Source organism: Haliotis asinina, chromosome 6 (genome assembly GCF_037392515.1).
Source record: "Haliotis asinina isolate JCU_RB_2024 chromosome 6, JCU_Hal_asi_v2, whole genome shotgun sequence".
In the NCBI taxonomy this organism is placed as follows: Eukaryota; Metazoa; Mollusca; class Gastropoda; order Lepetellida; family Haliotidae; genus Haliotis; species Haliotis asinina.
In genome coordinates, this window is record NC_090285.1 from 31380586 (window position 1) to 31397909 (window position 17324).

A 17324-nucleotide genomic window follows, 5' to 3' on the forward strand; every position below is an offset into this window, starting at 1 on the left:
ATTTATGTGTTTTTCATTTGTATGAGACACTTACTTACTTTGTACATAAATTTGTTGGTGCGGGTGGGGTGGGGAAGGGTGTGTGTCATTCACATTGTACCTACTTTGCCATAAAAATCATCATCCCCCTTGTCATAAATAATGAATGGTCCCTAAAACCTGTATAGTATTCTACACTAAGAATGTGAAAACGTCACTGAAGTAATGTCGGAAATGTTTGACAAATGCTTTCTGGCTTCAATACCAATATGATAAATATTTGGCACAAGAAAAAAAGACATACATGTTTGGTTAATCAGAAAAAAATATTACTCTACCTAGTTGGACATTAAACCTGAGATGAAAAATGCGTGTGACTTGAAAAGTCACTAGTAGTATAGGGAATGACAGTCCGAAAACACTTTTCAAAAACCCCTCTAAAAAGCCTCATTTACTAAATGAGGCTTTGGTGGGACCATTAGCTCTTGCTATTATTGCCCCTACTACAAAGCCACGCCATCACGTTTACCGTGACTTGGCAGGCGGTAACACTGTGCCGTACGGTACGATCAATAATTCTTCTCTTACAAACCCCCTACCCGGCCCATCCCTCAAGTAGTACAAGTTAGGTTCGTCGGCTTTCATATCCACTTTATCTATGTTGTAAGTTTTGACTGACCATATAGGATCGGTGGCTCGCTTACGGCTATGTCACGTTTACCTCGATGAAACAGTTTAACGTGAACCGCCTACGATCTCTTTGGTGTTCATAATAAAGGCTTGCTGGGCTTTTTGTATTCCCTGTTCTATGTACTTTTTTTTCTCGTCCTCGCTGATAGCAGACTTACGAGACTTGGATCGAATATCTTGTTTCATTTCGTTATATTTTTTGAGTTCAGATAGGATTGAACTAAACTCCTCTTCTGAGATCTTACTGTCAGAGAGTGCCGTGGAAATTCGCTCACTCACTGTGTTGAGTTTTGCTTCGGCCAGAACCCTGATCTCGTCGTGTTTCAATACCTTACGATTAAGTCTGCGTGATACTAACTTAAGCGCCAACCCTACCAACCCTGTCACCCCAGCCGTTATTTCAATACCTAGCACTATAGGTGCAGCCACGATGGTGGTTAACAACCCAACGCCTGCCGCCCCTAGTCCCATGCTGGTTGCCATAAGGGTAGTGTCAGCCCCGTCCACGATATTGAAAGCTCTATTATATTTTTTACATAATGCTTTCCGCGTGTCACGGTCTTGTTCTAGTTGACGTTTCACATCACATAACTGCCTCAAACGGAACCCATCTACGGTTTCCAACGTCTTCGCTACTTCCTCTACGACTGGGTACAGACCCATCCTATAATATATATTTTGAAAGATTTTTTAATTGGGCTTCAATTAAAAGTCTATCAATGAATTTGAAGTCTACAAGTTCTAGATTACTAGCCAGGGTAATAGGTGAGAGGACAATAAAATTTCCTGTTGTAATAGAAACCCCATTGAGGTTTATTAAGCGGTTTATAAGACCCGTGGTACCCCATTGTATAACAATACGGCAATATCGGTGTATGTGTTCTTTATCCCAGTGTATTAACAACCCGGGTAAAATTTGTTGTGATATTGGGGGGGTTCTAAAGGGAGACGTAAAGAAGACTTCTATAATGAGGGTGGAAGGGGAAGATATTTTATCAAGATCACTGCTAAATTTTAATTTATTGTCTCTATAAACTCTTAAACCATTTTTTTCGTAACTACTAGATTCTGTGTTTACTAATAGATTCTCCGGAATGAAATCCCCGGGCCAGATACCATTGTTCTTAATCTTAGAGACAACCCCATTATCTAATATCATATTAGGTGAGGTGGGTGTTAAGTTGATCAGCCATTTAGGTTTTTTAAAATCTGGTAACGACACCCGTTTGTACACGTTGTCTTTGAAGTGTAGGATATAAAATTCATCTTCCTCACCAGGCTGATCGAATCCCTCTGTATCTCCCAGGTCGTTAAGTGTAGTGTTGGGATGATGACTAGTCATTATTATACTATTACGATATAATTTCCAACTGGTTTTCTGATAATAATTCAGGGGTTAACTTGATACCCATGAAGTGTATGTTGTCAGGCAGGAAGATATTGATTAGTGATATCTTGTTTTCTACGATCACGTTGACCCCCTGTAGACTGGTCTTGGAGTCGACACCCACCCGCACGTAAACGTTGCAAACTTGAAACTGGTGTCGTTTCACCCACCCGAGTTTGATCCCCTTCACGATCTCGACATCATTCCCCGATGGTTCCCCTAGGTAGACTTTGATGAACAGTGTTGAGTTTGCCGGTAGACTCTCTAGTATCTTGACCACGCCTTCGAATTCAGACACCAACTGCAATTTCACGTTTTGTATGGCTGGTTTACTAGATAGCATGTGGGCTGCTATAGTGTTGACTGGGCTGACGACTATGCTACGCCTCTGAGTTGGGACGTAAGCCACGAGCAGGGTTCCATTGTTCACGACTTTGTTTAGGTGGTTGTCTTTGTTATCCGTGAACACGTAAGGGGAGACGAGTCTAATATTGAGAAACCATTTGTTATCGGGTAACAACACCCACTTGTCATCTTCGGTGAAGACGAGCATATATGGTTTGTTTTTGACGACGGTAGTGCTCTCAATATCGTCTAAGTCGAACAGTTTACCTCCGAATGATGGGTATATTCTCCAGTTGTCATCACCGGTGTTGACGAGGGCGTACTTAGTGTTGGCTGTTGCTCCTGTGGTATCTATCATATCACTTAAGGCTCCACCGGAGGGGATTTCAACGCGTTTGTAAATGTTGTTTTTTAGTTGCAAGGCGTATGATTTACCATCTACTCCGGGAGCGTCGAAACCGCGTGTGTCTCCGAGGTCGGAGATCCCGATATTGACGCATTTTTTCACTCCGGGTCCTTGTGCGCTGGTCATGTTACGTGAAGCGTTAAGCTGAGGTATCCTATATTTACAGGATTATGATTTATATCTAACACCGATATTGTCAGCTCAGGTATGTTGCCCTGGGTTAATCTCTTATACTGCCGTGGTGAAAACGACTCGGTTCTACCGTCGTTGAATTTCTCAGTTTTAACCGGCACTGCTCTCAGTATAGTGGAAGGGTGGCCTCCTTGAATGTTGTACGTTGTGCTAACCTGATCGAGATGAATGTACAGCTCTCGGTACGGTACTAGGTCGGGTAACTTCGTGCCTGTGACGGTTGTTGTTGGTTTTATCTCGTCAGGAGACATACCGAGTATCCTCGCTAATGGTCGGCCGAGCCTCAAGGAGGTTCTTCCGTTGTTGATTAACACCACTGTGCCGTTTGAGTCGTTCATCTTGAGTTCGGCTCCCAGGGGTTTGAAGACCTCGTCGTTTAGCGAGCACACGCTGTAGTAGCCGTCAGTTATTTGACTGCGAGTTCCACTGACGAACAGCTTATTGTTGCTGATATTAATGTTAGTCCATTGCGGTAGGTAGGTGATATCGCAGAGTGCGACTTCGAGTTGACCTGACGTGTTATCGATCGCGTGCGTCAGCTGAACGGCCTCACCGCTAGTTATTCCTGGAAGTGTTATGTACATATTATAATATATGAATTATAAATTATAATATGGATTTAGCACACTTGAAAATCGTGGTGAATGCAGATGGTACTGGGTTTAAAACAACCTTTATTGATATCTTTGAAAAGTATGTCGTGTCCGTTAATAACGCGCAGGCGGTGGTAAACTGGAATCAAAACCCAATGCAGTTTTGGCAGAACCAACTCAACTTTGCTGTGTGGTGTGCGACGACAGGGTCGGGTGTGAAACCAGACTACGGTATAGACGAACTGAGTAAGGCGGTTGTTTTGTTTCATATTTATTATCAAACGAGACGAATATTGAAGGAAATAAGTGCTCCTCTTCCCCAAGATAAAACGTGGAGTATGACGAATAACCCCTATGATAGACGCGCTTATGAACGTATTTGTGGGGAGTTTGAGATTCCAACGAATAAAGACTTTCGCCTTCCTGGTGTGAACCATGGTCTCGGTATAGTTCTCGTGTACTTCTACAGGTCCGGAAAATATTATGCCGGTTCTAAAGATGGTTCATACAACCCAAACCGTCATACATTTACAGGCCCCACAACGAATGAAAAGATCCATGTCAGCTGTATAAAGCAAACCAGTCCTGATGCAGCCACAGCCTGGACTAAAATGATCTCAAAAACATCGAAAGGATTCACTCGTGCTGGTACAATACGCTTGAACGACTCGATTCGAACGTACGTGTGGGCGCTGTTGGGTGCGCAGTCGATGACGCGTTCTAACATCCTCGGTAAGGGAACTGCTTACGACGCTCAGACACAATTCGTTTCCAACGTTGATGATGCTATCAATTCACCAGTTGATCTCCCGAGGGCCATCGAACGCTACCAAAACGTATTAGAATACGCCAGATCGAAAGTCAATTACGTGTTCGGCGTGGGGTTGTACATGGCTCCGAGTGATATGCAATTGAGAATAAAAAAAGTGGTGGGTTATAACAACGAAATAGTCATAGCCACGAAGGATCAAAAGTTGGGTATCAACCCCGATATTAACACCCCCTATATCCCACACACCCAACCACGTGAAACGGGTATAGTTGCGCCACCACCGGAGCCTAAAGTTCATGTGGAGGTACCCCCGGGGGTTTCCACCACCTATCAGCAGCATATTGATAATAAAACAGCCTTAGTGGTTGGTGGGGTAACTTTGGGACTTATTTGGTTAAAGATTTCTTAGCCGCTACGTACACCAGACCCGCCACGGCGACGATGGCTGCCCACAGGTTTTGACTGAGCCACATGGCAGTTTTAGACAGAGCGCTCAACAACCACGAGACGATGCTACCCAGTATGCCGGGAAGGGCTTCGGCGGCTTTACCAGCCAGTTTAGCTAGGCCTTCCCCGAGTTTTTTGATCCAGTCTTTAACACCACCACCACCGCCTGGAGTTCCACCGCCGCCGGCAGGCCCCACAGGGGCACCCCCCACCAGTGACACCACCAGGGTTGATATAATAAAACCCAATGCAGTCAGAATGCTGGCGATGGTTATCCCTTGCTCCCGGAACAATATCCGAATCCTGTTGGCTAAAGTTGTATCTTCGTTCAGTATTCTATCGATTGTTTCCCGAATACGACTGATCTGGGATCGAAGATGTTCACGATTCGAGGAAGCGGCTTCCAATCGTGTACGTTTCTCGTCTTCTAAATCGCGTAGTCGTTCATTGATACGATTCTTCATATCATCGTCGTCAGTTTCGGTGAGTTTGGTTTTTTCCCTAGCGATGTGCTCGTCGATTTCGTTCAGTTTCCCCATGTTGTTCACGAGTTCTCCACGCACGCGTTTCACGGCTTCGTCTAAGCCGCGCAGTTCCCTTACCGGAAAGTCAAATCCCGGTAACGGTTTGTCCCAGTAGGTGCTCAACAGTTTTTCTATGCTGTCCGAGGCTTCTGTAGCACGCTGCGGTGTCATTTCATCTATAGTGGTGAGGTGGGATCTGGTAGCTTGAAGATCTTCTTTAACGGTCTTAGGTATTGCACCACCGTAATCACGCATGTTTAGATGTTCACGGATAAATTCAGCACCACCATTGCGGCTGGCTAGAGTTGACAAGGCCAGTGGTTTTTTAGTGATCTTGTTAAAGAGGTCAACCTTTGGGGCAGACTTAAGACGTAGAACACCCTTTGTATCAATAAAAAAATCCTTATGGTATCGACCCTGGGGTTCAACGTAGTTTTTATCACTTTTTAAACTTTCGTAATAATCATTTACCGTTGTTTCTAAAAGTTGTTGGCTCAATGGCAAACTAGTAAATGAGGTCTCCTGCTCATCATCGAATGCCTGGGCACTATCGTCCCACATATCATCCATAGGTATGTCTTCATCCATTAGTATTAAAAATATATTTCTTTTATATAACAATGTACGGCAGAAAATTAGATCCTTTCAGAAAATTGAGAGAGCCATTAGGTGCCAGAGCCGTGCGACAGTCGGTGACTATCACCAACAATCCCAGCAAGATAGACCAGAATCAAACTCTGCTGGTTAGATTTCCAAACCTTGGTGAGAATGACCTCATTGTACCAGGCACTGTTCGACTGGCGTTCAATATCACGTTGACCTCCGACAACGACAAACGCGAGTTAGTGCGGAACGTGGGTCGAGCTATCATCAAGAAAACGACCGTCAAGATCAGCGGTAACGAGGTACTGAGCATCGACGACAGCGACGTGTTTCACTGCTACAAGGATCTCTGGAAAAGCGAGAGAGAACGAGTCAATGATGTGTACCAGGGTATCAGCAAATCAACCCGGGCGCGCATAGGATACGTCTTCACGACAGACCAGCAAGACAAGCTATCGGACGGTGAAAAGGCCATCGCTCTAGCATACGGGAATCGATTCTGCGTGCCGCTCGACTTCGAGTTGCTCACGGGACACGCGCCGTTTTACCAGGCCGCGCTGGGTGATAGACTCGAATACGAGCTCACGTTTAACGACTATAGTAAAGTAGTGCGTACGCCGAACGGTGATGAGGCCAGTTATGCCATAGACAACATCTCTCTGGAGTTCGACATGGTCACTAGCCCGGAGCTGGCCAGGCAGGTTCGAAGCCAGTACTCTGGGAAGATGGCCATCCTGTACGATCGCGTACTGAGGCATAGATCAGTCGTGCGAGATAAGAGCGACACTGTGTGGAATATCAACCTGAACGTGCCGGCGCGATCGATGAAAGGTATCCTGGTCGTCCCCGTGGAGGATTATGATCCATTCCGGAGGGACAGCGAAAAGTTTTTCAACCCCGAGATTGAAAAGGTGGAAGTGACTATCGAGGGCGTGCCCAACCAGCTGTTCAGTCATGGTATGAGACCACACCAGCAGTGGGATGAGATAAAAAAGCTACCAGTGGGGGATTACATAACAAAGGACCTGGACCTCGGCTCCGTGCAGATCGGTGAATACCTGACCACCAAGTACGCCCTATGGTTGGACATGCGATCCACGGATGATGATAAACTGCACGGTAGCGGGCGTCGTATAGATAACGGTAGCGAAGGGATAACCATCCAGATTACTAAGAAGGCTCAAACCGCTGGTAAGTTGAAATTATATCTGTACGTTATTATGGACGCGCAACTTAATATAGACAATGGGAGATTCGTGCAAGCCATCTATTGAGGGGGGGACACCCCCCCACACCCCCCGGGGGTACCCACAACTACCCACTGACCCACACTGCGCTATCATATGCGGGCAGACTGGCTGTGGGAAGACCGTTTTCGTGTTGGATATGTTGGAGGGTTACTACAAGGATGTGTTCGATAACATCGTTATCATGTGCCCTACTCTGGGCATGAATAAAACATACGCGCGACCTTGGGTGATGACGGACCCGGACGTACACAAAATCGACCCTGGAACACGCCTGCAGGACTGGTTGAAAGCTCTTCACGAGAAATTTAAAGGGGAACCGACGCTGTTTATACTGGACGACTGCAGCGCTAATCGCGAGATAACAAAAAAGAGAGACATGCTATCGTACCTGGCCTTCTCCGGCCGGCATGCAAATCACAGCGTCTGGGTGCTAACGCAGAAGTTCAACTCGGTGTTGAAAGACCTCAGGGAGCAGACGCGATGGGTGGCCTTATTTCACTGCAAGGACAGGGATTCGTTCGAGGAGTGTTTGAGAGAGAACGATGTGATGAGTAAATTAGAACGGGAACGGGTAAAGAAACAGCTCGCTGAAACTAAACACGCTAAGCTCGTACTAAAGACCGACCAACCAGTAGCATATATAGTTTGCTAAGCAAAGCTAAGTAAAGCTAAGCAAAGCTAAGCAAATGCTAAGCATAGCTATGATATTTGAAGTATTTGTCGTGTGCAACTTAACTTTCATTTCTCTGTGTTTTGTTTGTATTGGGTATTATATAGTTAAAACTAAATCTTACTTGTTATATTATAAGATGGAGTGTGAGGAATTGCTCGAACAATTGTCTGTGGAGGGTTCCCCAACTGGGGATTCCCCCAAGCGAGAGAAACTGGTGGCGTTGGCTGTTGGCGGCAAAGCCAAACATTACTTTGGAGACTACACTCCGGATAAAATTCACAAAATGTCAGCCGAAGAAATCGATAAGCTGTACGCTAGATACGAGTCCCGGCTCGGAGCAGAAATGACAAAGACAATAGGATCGGCTATGACCCAGATATATACCGGTATTGTATCACAATTCCTTCCCATTCCACCAGAGCGCAGACTTTACCTGTGGGAGGACCTAGATAAAGACCCTTTTATCGAACACGCCGTGAGCTCTATCAGCTGCGGGCTGTACCACAAATATGGTATGTTGTTGGCTCCAGTGACGGCGGCGATTATCACGGCAAAACATTGCCAATTTGAGAGAAAGAATAATAATAATAGTATAGATGTCCGAGGTGACGGAACCAGTGAGTCCCGAGGTGACGGTGGAGACCCCAGTGGAGGTACCCCCAACAGTGACCCCTTCAGTGGAGGTACCTCCAACAGTAACCAGACAGAAGAATCCTAAGAGAGTAGCTGCCGGTAAAAAACGGTGGTGTAACCAACATAAAGTGACCAACCCAACCCGACTGTTGTTGGCTGTAGGCGTAACTGCTGCCGTGGTTATAACATGGTTATACACCTCCCACAGTGAGCCACAACCCAACAGTGAGAACAGTGAGGGTATGGGGGTATCCCCCACTATTGACCCGCATATCATGTTATAATTTAAAATATTTTATATCATATACATAATGTCTGAGGGGAAAACGTTCGTCAACGACGCATACCACGCCACAGTGGTAGCCAGTCTAGCTGTAGGGTACGCTCGGTTAACTAAAATGGTGCTTAAACAACCAACTATCAAGCTAGATTTCAACCTGCAGGATATGGGTATGCTCATAATGAACCTTGGTATGGCGATGGCCACAAAAGACATCCTAGTAAAACAAGGAATAATACCTGATAATATAATGAAATAAATATAGGGATGGCCACGATAGCTATGATGGTTGGTGGGGCGTTAGTGAATGCCCTGGCATTTTCCGGGAGTAATTTCCTCTTCTCGAAACTACGAGATGATCACGCGGCTGAAATACAGGAAGAAAGGAAGCGACACGATCTCGCTACTGAGAAATTACAAAGAGCACAGGCCGAGTACGCTAAAAAACGCCTCCAGAGGATCGATTTTATTAACGAACAACTCACGCGTGAAAACCATGCCGTTCAAACATTCAACGATGTCGATGAAGCAATGAAAGAATACTATCTACTAACTGGTAAACAATTGGAACCGCTCAATAAACCCACACTCGCTCAGTACTACACACCATCCAAGGGACAAATGAATCGTGAACTGGGCTTCATAGTGTTGGGTATAGCAGCTACTGCGTTGGTTGCTAAGCAATTAAACTAAAATACCTATATAAGTAAACATGAGACCCGCTCCATACCGATGCGAATATATACTTATGGGGAAGACCGAGGCCTGTGGTAGGAAATGCAGGAATCAGGGGTTCTGTTGTTTCCATATGGGAAGTCCTAACTACACGTGTTCTGTGTGTGGTATCGGGGTTAAAGGGCACTACTGTTTATGTAAAGCTCACGGAGCGAACGTAGTCAGACATCAACTCATATACGAGAATAAAAAAGACTACATAAAAGAACGTAGGCGACTGCTCAAGATAAAATCCAATTAGAGATTGGTTCTCTTAGGTGTAAACATGTCTTGAATATGGAAGCCTATCTTACGGTAAAACAATTAAAAGCTATAGCAAAACAGCTTGGATGCCGGCGTTATTCAAACCTGGGGAGAGCCGGGTTAATCGAATTGTTATCAAATAACCAAACACTGATCGATGCCTACATAGATTCACACAAGCTGTTGGAAGACTTACGAGAATTGTGGCCAACAAACCGAGTTTGGTTAATAAGTGATTACAAGAAATAAAATATTTTTTATCAAGAGTGGAGGAGTTACCTCCCCTTACTGTGAACCAATTAGACATTAGTTCTCTTAGGTGTAAACACAATGACTACTGTAAGCGAGCTCAAGAGGGTCGCAAAACAGAGAGGTGTTATCGGGTATTCTAGAATGCGGAAGCCAGCATTGTTGAGATTACTAGGTTTAGAAGTCCCTCCTACGGTAAAACAGTTAAAAACTCAAGCGAAACAGCTTGGATACACGGGTTATTCAAAATTGGGGAAAGCCGGGTTAACCACATTGTTATCACATGCCCCAGTAGCACGTCCAACTGTAAAACAACTGAAAGCCGAGGCACACGATTTGGGTTTAGGCGGGTATTCTCGTATGAGAAAACCACAGCTTGTAGAATTATTACGACAGAATAGAGCTATTGACCTACAGTTTGTGCGCACTGAGCACGCCGTAGGCAATTATTTGAGAGGTTGGCGCATGCGTGTTGATAGAAACATAGACATTACAGATATCAAGCCTCTGATAGCTGATAAGGTCAACCAGGAACTAAATAATCTAGGAAGTATCAAGTTTCAGATCACAGTGAAAATGTCGCTCGATAAGCAGGTTGGGAGTACCACTGAGTATTTTCAACCTTACTTCCGAGGTAAACAAGAGGTCGTCACACATGCAGAGACCATTGACGTATCAATCGATAATAGTTTTCAGCAGATACGAGAATACCTAGAACGCTACACACACATGGGGTCCGGGTGGGCTGTAGATAAAATCGATAACGTCTATCTAGACATAGCTAAATACGTGCCGTTCAGAGGTGGGTCATACCTAGACTTGCCTCCCTACTATAAGAACAAACAAGCCATAGTAAACGTTAAGAATAGAGGAAACGATTGCTTGAGGTTATCTATCAGGTCAGCCATATTTCCAGCTGCCACTAATCCGAACAGGCCTTCTAATTATCCACAGGATGATGGGCTCAACTGGGATGGTATAGATGAACCAACCCCAATAACCCAGATTACTAAAGTAGAAAAACAGAATAATCTGGCTATAAATGTTTTTGGTCATGAAGGTAATACAACAATAGTACACAGGGTCAGCCCGGTGAAGGATCGCCAAGTTATCAATATATTCATGATCCAACTAGGTGAAAAGTATCACTACACGTGGATAAAACATCTCAGCCGGTTGTTGCACGACCAGTCGAAACACGATGGGGAAAAACACTTTTGTGTACGATGCCTACATGGCTTCACCCGAGCTGATTTATTAGAATCCCACCGGGATGATTGCCAAGGTGTGGGGCAGACGGCCATACGAGTCGACATGCCTAAGGAAGGTGACAATATCCTAAAATTCAGTAACCACAAGAATCAAATGTCTGTGCCTTATATTATATACGCCGACTTCGAAGCCTTAGTGGCTGCCGCCGGCGAGGCTCCCAGTGGTGCCGCCGGCGAGGCTCCCTTCACCCACAAAACACAAGAGCATAAAGCCTGTTCGTTTGGATACATTGTCGTCCGTTGTGACGGGGAAACGAAAGCTCCGGTAGTGTATAGGGGGCCTGACGCGGCTGAAAGGTTTCTAAAGTGTTTGCAGGAGGAAGAAAAAATTATTAGGAATGCATTGTATAAAATCGCTCCCATGCGTCTGACCCGAGTCGACAGGCTAGCCCACACTAGTAGCACTAACTGTCACGTGTGTGAATCACCACTTAACGGTGATTCGGTGAGAGATCACTGTCACATAACTGGTAAGTATAGAGGCGCCGCTCACAACGCGTGCAACCTCAAGCTTAAAATCAACCCTAAGACAATAAACATCCCCGTTGTCTTTCACAACTTGAGAGGGTACGACTCACACTTGATCATGCAGGCCATCGCGAAAATCGATGGTAATATAACGTGCATCCCCAACAACATGGAGAGATACATCTCCTTCAGCTTAAACGGACTTAGGTTCATTGACTCGTTTCAGTTCCTCCTGTCGTCACTCGACAGTCTGGTCAAGGCCAACAATACCTTCCCTATCACCGATCGATACACAGACGCCGAGACTAGACCCCTGCTTATGAGGAAGGGTGTGTACCCCTATGAGTACATGGATAGTTGGGCTAAGTTCACCGAGACCAGACTACCCCCTATTGACTGCTTTTATAGCAAGCTGAATGAGGCGTCCGTCTCACGAGATGATTACTCGCACGCGACTAACGTATGGAATAAACTGGGTTGTAAGAACCTGGGTGATTATCACGACCTGTACTTGAGGACAGATATACTGCTGTTAGCCGACGTGTTTGAAACGTTTAGGCGGACATGTTTCAAGCAGTATAAACTCGACCCCGCATGGTATTACACCAGCCCAGGTCTGTCGTGGGACGCCTTGCTTAAAAAGACCGGAGTTAATTTGGAATTGCTCACAGATTACGACATGCACCTATTCATTGAGAAAGGTTTGCGAGGTGGGATTTCCATGGCATCCAAACGATACGCGAAAGCAAATAATCAATACGTGAAAGGTTACGATCCTAACAAACCAACCAATCACATTCTCTACCTCGACGCAAACAACCTGTACGGCTGGGCCATGAGTCAGTATCTACCTACAGGGGGATTCGAATGGGTACCCCACGTTGATGTTATGGGGGTTGCACCAGATTCGAACAAAGGTTATATCCTCGAGGTTGACTTAGAGTATCCCAAGGAATTACACACATCGCACAACAGCTACCCCCTGGCCCCCGAACGTATGAGGGTTAACCCAGACTGGATGTCTGAGTACCAACATAACTTGTCAGGTGGGCGTGTGACAGACGTTGAAAAACTCGTGCCTAACTTAATGAATAAGACCAAGTACATCGTTCACTATCGCAACCTACAGCTGTACCTATCGTTGGGTATGAGGCTGACCAAAATACACAGGGTGCTCATGTTCGACCAGAGTCCATGGATGGAGCCCTACATCAGAATGAACACAGACCTACGAAAAAAAGCCACCAGTGATTTTGAGAAAAATCTCTACAAGCTCATGAACAACTCGGTGTTTGGTAAGACTATGGAGAACCTGAGGAAACGCGTGACCGTGAAGCTGGTTCGGTCGAGTGAGGAAGACAAGCTCAGGAGATTGATAGCCAGTCCGGCATTCAACCGTAGTAAGATATTCACAGACAACCTGGTTGCCGTACACATGAAGAAAAGCCACATAAAATTCAACCGACCTGTTTACGTGGGGATGAGCATCCTCGATTTATCCAAACACCTGATGTACGACTTTTACTACAACGAGCTCAAGAAACAGTACGGCGACAGGTGTGAAGTGCTGTACACTGACACGGATTCCCTGCTGATGGAGATTCGAACCGAGGACGTGTACGAGGACATGAAAAAACACCTCGATTTATACGACACCAGCGACTACCCTAAGACCCATGCCATACACAGTACAGTAAATAAAAAGGTCCTAGGTAAGATGAAGGACGAGTGTGCTGGCACGCCCATAGCCGAGTACATAGGTTTGAGACCTAAGATGTACTCCATACTGAAAGCCGACAATAGTGAGATCCGGAAGGCTAAGGGGGTTAAGAAGTATGTGGTGAAACAACACATCAAACACGCCAGATTCAAGGAAGCCCTGTTCAAGACCCGTACCTTTAGGCATAAAATGAACACACTTAGAAGTGATGGACATAAGATATACGGACTGACTATAAACAAGACGTCCCTGTCGCCTATGGACACGAAACGTTGGATAGCTATTGATGGGATAAACACATACGCGTATGGACATGAAAAAATTTGAGGCTATTTACTACAGCCCGCGTGGGTACTGGAAAGGAGCTAGCGCAGTAGATAAGCTAGCTAAAATAGCGCGAGTACCCCCGGAGGAAGCCAAAGCGTGGCTTGAAAAACAAGCCCTGTGGCAGATCTATTTGCCGGCACCACGCTACGTGCCTAGAAGGAGGTTCGGTATTAACATACCTAATAGCGTTCACCAGGCAGACCTACTGTTCCTACCCCACGACAAGAGGTACAAGTATGCCTTAACCGTAGTGGACGTAGCCAGTCGTTACAAGGAAGCCGAACCCTTGACCACGAAAGATTCGGCCCAGGTAGCCAGAGGATTCGAACGCATATACAAACGCAGCCCGCTGACGTGGCCAACAGAGCTGCAAGTTGACCCCGGACGGGAGTTCATGGGTGCCGTGTCACAACTGCTAGCCAAACACGATACAAAGGTCAGGCGTGGCACGGCCGGAGCCCATCGCAGCCAAGCCATAGTTGAGAGATTTAATAGGACTTTGGCTGAGCGCTTGTTCGGCCATCAGTATGCTAGGGAGATGGTCACCCCTGGAAAACGATCGACTGAATGGGTCACGAGGTTACCCAAGGTGGTGTCGGCAATCAACCATGAAGTAACCCGGCTCACTGGTAAGAAACCGGCAGACGCTATCAAACTAAAATCAGTGTTAGCAGAGTCGTCTGCTCCATTGCGTGGAAAGGAGAAACAGATACCAGATAGGGTCTTAGTTAGGTATCTATACCAGCCGGGGGAACACGAGGGCGATAGCCGTAAGCGAGCCACCGATCCTATATGGTCAGTCAAAACTTACAACATAGATAAAGTGGATATGAAAGCCGACGAACCTAACTTATACTACTTGAGGGATGGGCCGGGTAGGGGGTTTGTAAGAGAAGAATTATTGATCGTACCGTACGGCACAGTGTTACCGCCTGCCAAGTCACGGTAAACGTGATGGCGTGGCTTTGTAGTAGGGGCAATAATAGCAAGAGCTAATGGTCCCACCAAAGCCTCATTTACTAAATGAGGCTTTTTAGAGGGGTTTTTGAAAAGTGTTTTCGGACTGTCATTCCCTATACTACTTCACTGGACATGTAGACGTCTTAACAATATTCGTAAAAATTAAGTAAACACTGTAGTTTTGAAATACAGACTATAATTATTCATCTAGCTCAACTAAATAAATAACAAATGACTGTAAAAAATTAAGGATGATGTTGATGGGCATGTATGAAGATTTTATGGATATCAACATCATCCTTAATCCCCAATCATCCACCATTGGCTTCCATCCTTATCCCCAATCATGTACATCGTCCTTACCCCCTACCTGTGTTATGTAAACATATCCCATCATCTGTAATGTATTACCATTGGCTTCTATCACTGTTATCACAACTGTCGGCTTCCTATCAGTGCTTGTTTGTACTGGCTTCCAGCTTTCGTTAATTCATTCCACTTGTTACTTTGTTATTGTTTTACCTGTACATATAAATATAGCTCTGTACCCCATTCTCAATCACCTGATGAAGGAGTAAGCATTAACTCCGAAACGTTGTGTTCTCATATAAAGAAGTTGATATCCATAAAATCTTCATTCTTATGCATTTCACTTCTAAATGCCCTTCAAAGACTTGATTTACATCCATTATAACAACAATGGATTTGGACAGAATTGTCTATGAAAACAAGTTGTATCTTGGAAAATAACAAAGAAGGTGACAGAATTAAATGGCCATAGATTGTGAAAACATAAAGCTTCAATTTTTTAAAACAGTTGTCATGAGACAAACCTATAAACAAGATCATCCACACCCTGAAATGTACATGAATACTACAGCAACCCACACAGGTATACCTCGTATTACATCACAGAGACACACTCCTCTGATTGGTTGAAATTTCATTTTGGGTGTGAATTGTGCATAGTTGATAAAAAGGTCGATTTAAGGTAATTAAATGTCGAAATGAGCAGTTTTAATGACAAGGTTTCATTTATAATGATGTCAATACATGATTTATGCATTTGTAACCCCCTAGAGTGTATGTGATTTTTAAGGCTCAGTAGCAGGATTTTCTCATTTCCTGTAACTTGCCTTACAGGCAATCAGTAACAAACTGTGTACTGAGAATCAAGGACGAATACCATCCGCAGGAAGGTGTTAACTAGGGCTGTTACGATACACTCACATTTTTGATGAATCAAACAATAGCCCTTCATGAATACAGTTTGTTATGTGTGGTCACCAGAATCGAATATGAATGATGATCTGAGCATGTTTAATTGAATGAAATTAAAGTGAATGGTATTGTGGAGTACAACTATTACTCTGCTATATGCCAAATTTGAGTGTCACGTCAGATCACGGGTTATTACTATGAAAGATTAACAGCCCACACAGGGGCTCCATATCGCCCATTAATCACTTAACTGTAATATTATATTCATGAATAATTATTCATATTCATTACCCAATATTTGTGATAAACATCATATTCTCCACAAAGTGTATTCAATGCAGCCCTTGTGTTAACGTCAGCCGAGTTGCACCTGTTGTAATTCTGCTAGAACCCTCAACCAACAGTGATACAGAAACTTGGTATTTTGAGACAGTCCCTGACATGTACTGTCTGTGCATTACAATACTTGTATGTAATCACCCTGACTGCGTGACAGGTGGGTCACAGTATAGTTCGTTTCTTAGAAGTTTTTCTACCATGGAATTTTTAAAGTTTTTCAATATTTTATGATCAATCATGCTGATTAGGGAATAGTACATACTGATTACTCATATGCCATATTAGGTTGAGGTGGTATGAATGATTATATATGTGTATTAAATCTGAAATATCAACCATCGTCTATAATTACCAAAGAGCATATTCCAAGGATTTCTGGCATTACATTAGGTATCCAGTTTAGCTTCAAGCTAGCAATACTAACAAATAACAAGGCTCAACAATGACTCACACACACAAATGTATATGATTAATGTTTGGGCAAATGTTTTCTATTTCCTGAACATGTTGACAGTATCAGACAGACTAGATTCTGATTTCATATTCTTAAACGCGACAATGCCACCTACATGGAGAAGAGTAACTAAAACTTTATCATCAGCTTGCATAATGTATTTGTAAGTTGTTTAGTCTTAGTGGAACTCCAGACGTTGTCTCGAGTTGAACTTGAAGTCATGACAGGGCGATGTCGAGCAGGTGATATGTTAGCAGTTTTTTCTCAAAATCTTTTGCTTATCATCCAGTTAAGATTCCTTAGCATGTAAATATAGAACATTAATGTGAGTTAATCTTCATGTTTTATCTGAATTTTACCTGGTCCTTATGCGAAGCCATATCCTATAATTTCAACGAGCGAGCAATTTGTTGACGGTCTTTCGCGTGACGAGTTGTTGTGAATATTGAATGACGTCATCACTTCGACTTCCGCCAAGCCCCCTACAGCAAACATTAACACCTGACAATCGATAACATCACGGTTAGGTACGCCAAAATATGAATGAAACTATAACGGAAGTA

The 17324-nt window shown here is 44.3% G+C and overlaps 1 protein-coding gene across 1 annotated transcript in view; it reads right to left on the bottom strand.

The window, feature by feature from the left end:
• LOC137286706 (TBC1 domain family member 15-like) overlaps positions 1–17226 on the bottom strand; it is a 34785-nt gene extending 17559 nt beyond the window's left edge. The window contains exon 1 of the mRNA XM_067818688.1: positions 17121–17226. Within this exon, the coding sequence (XP_067674789.1) occupies positions 17121–17141 (21 nt within the window). The 5' untranslated portion in view covers positions 17142–17226. The remainder of the gene's footprint in view (positions 1–17120) is intronic.
• Positions 17227–17324: the final 98 nt, after the last annotated feature.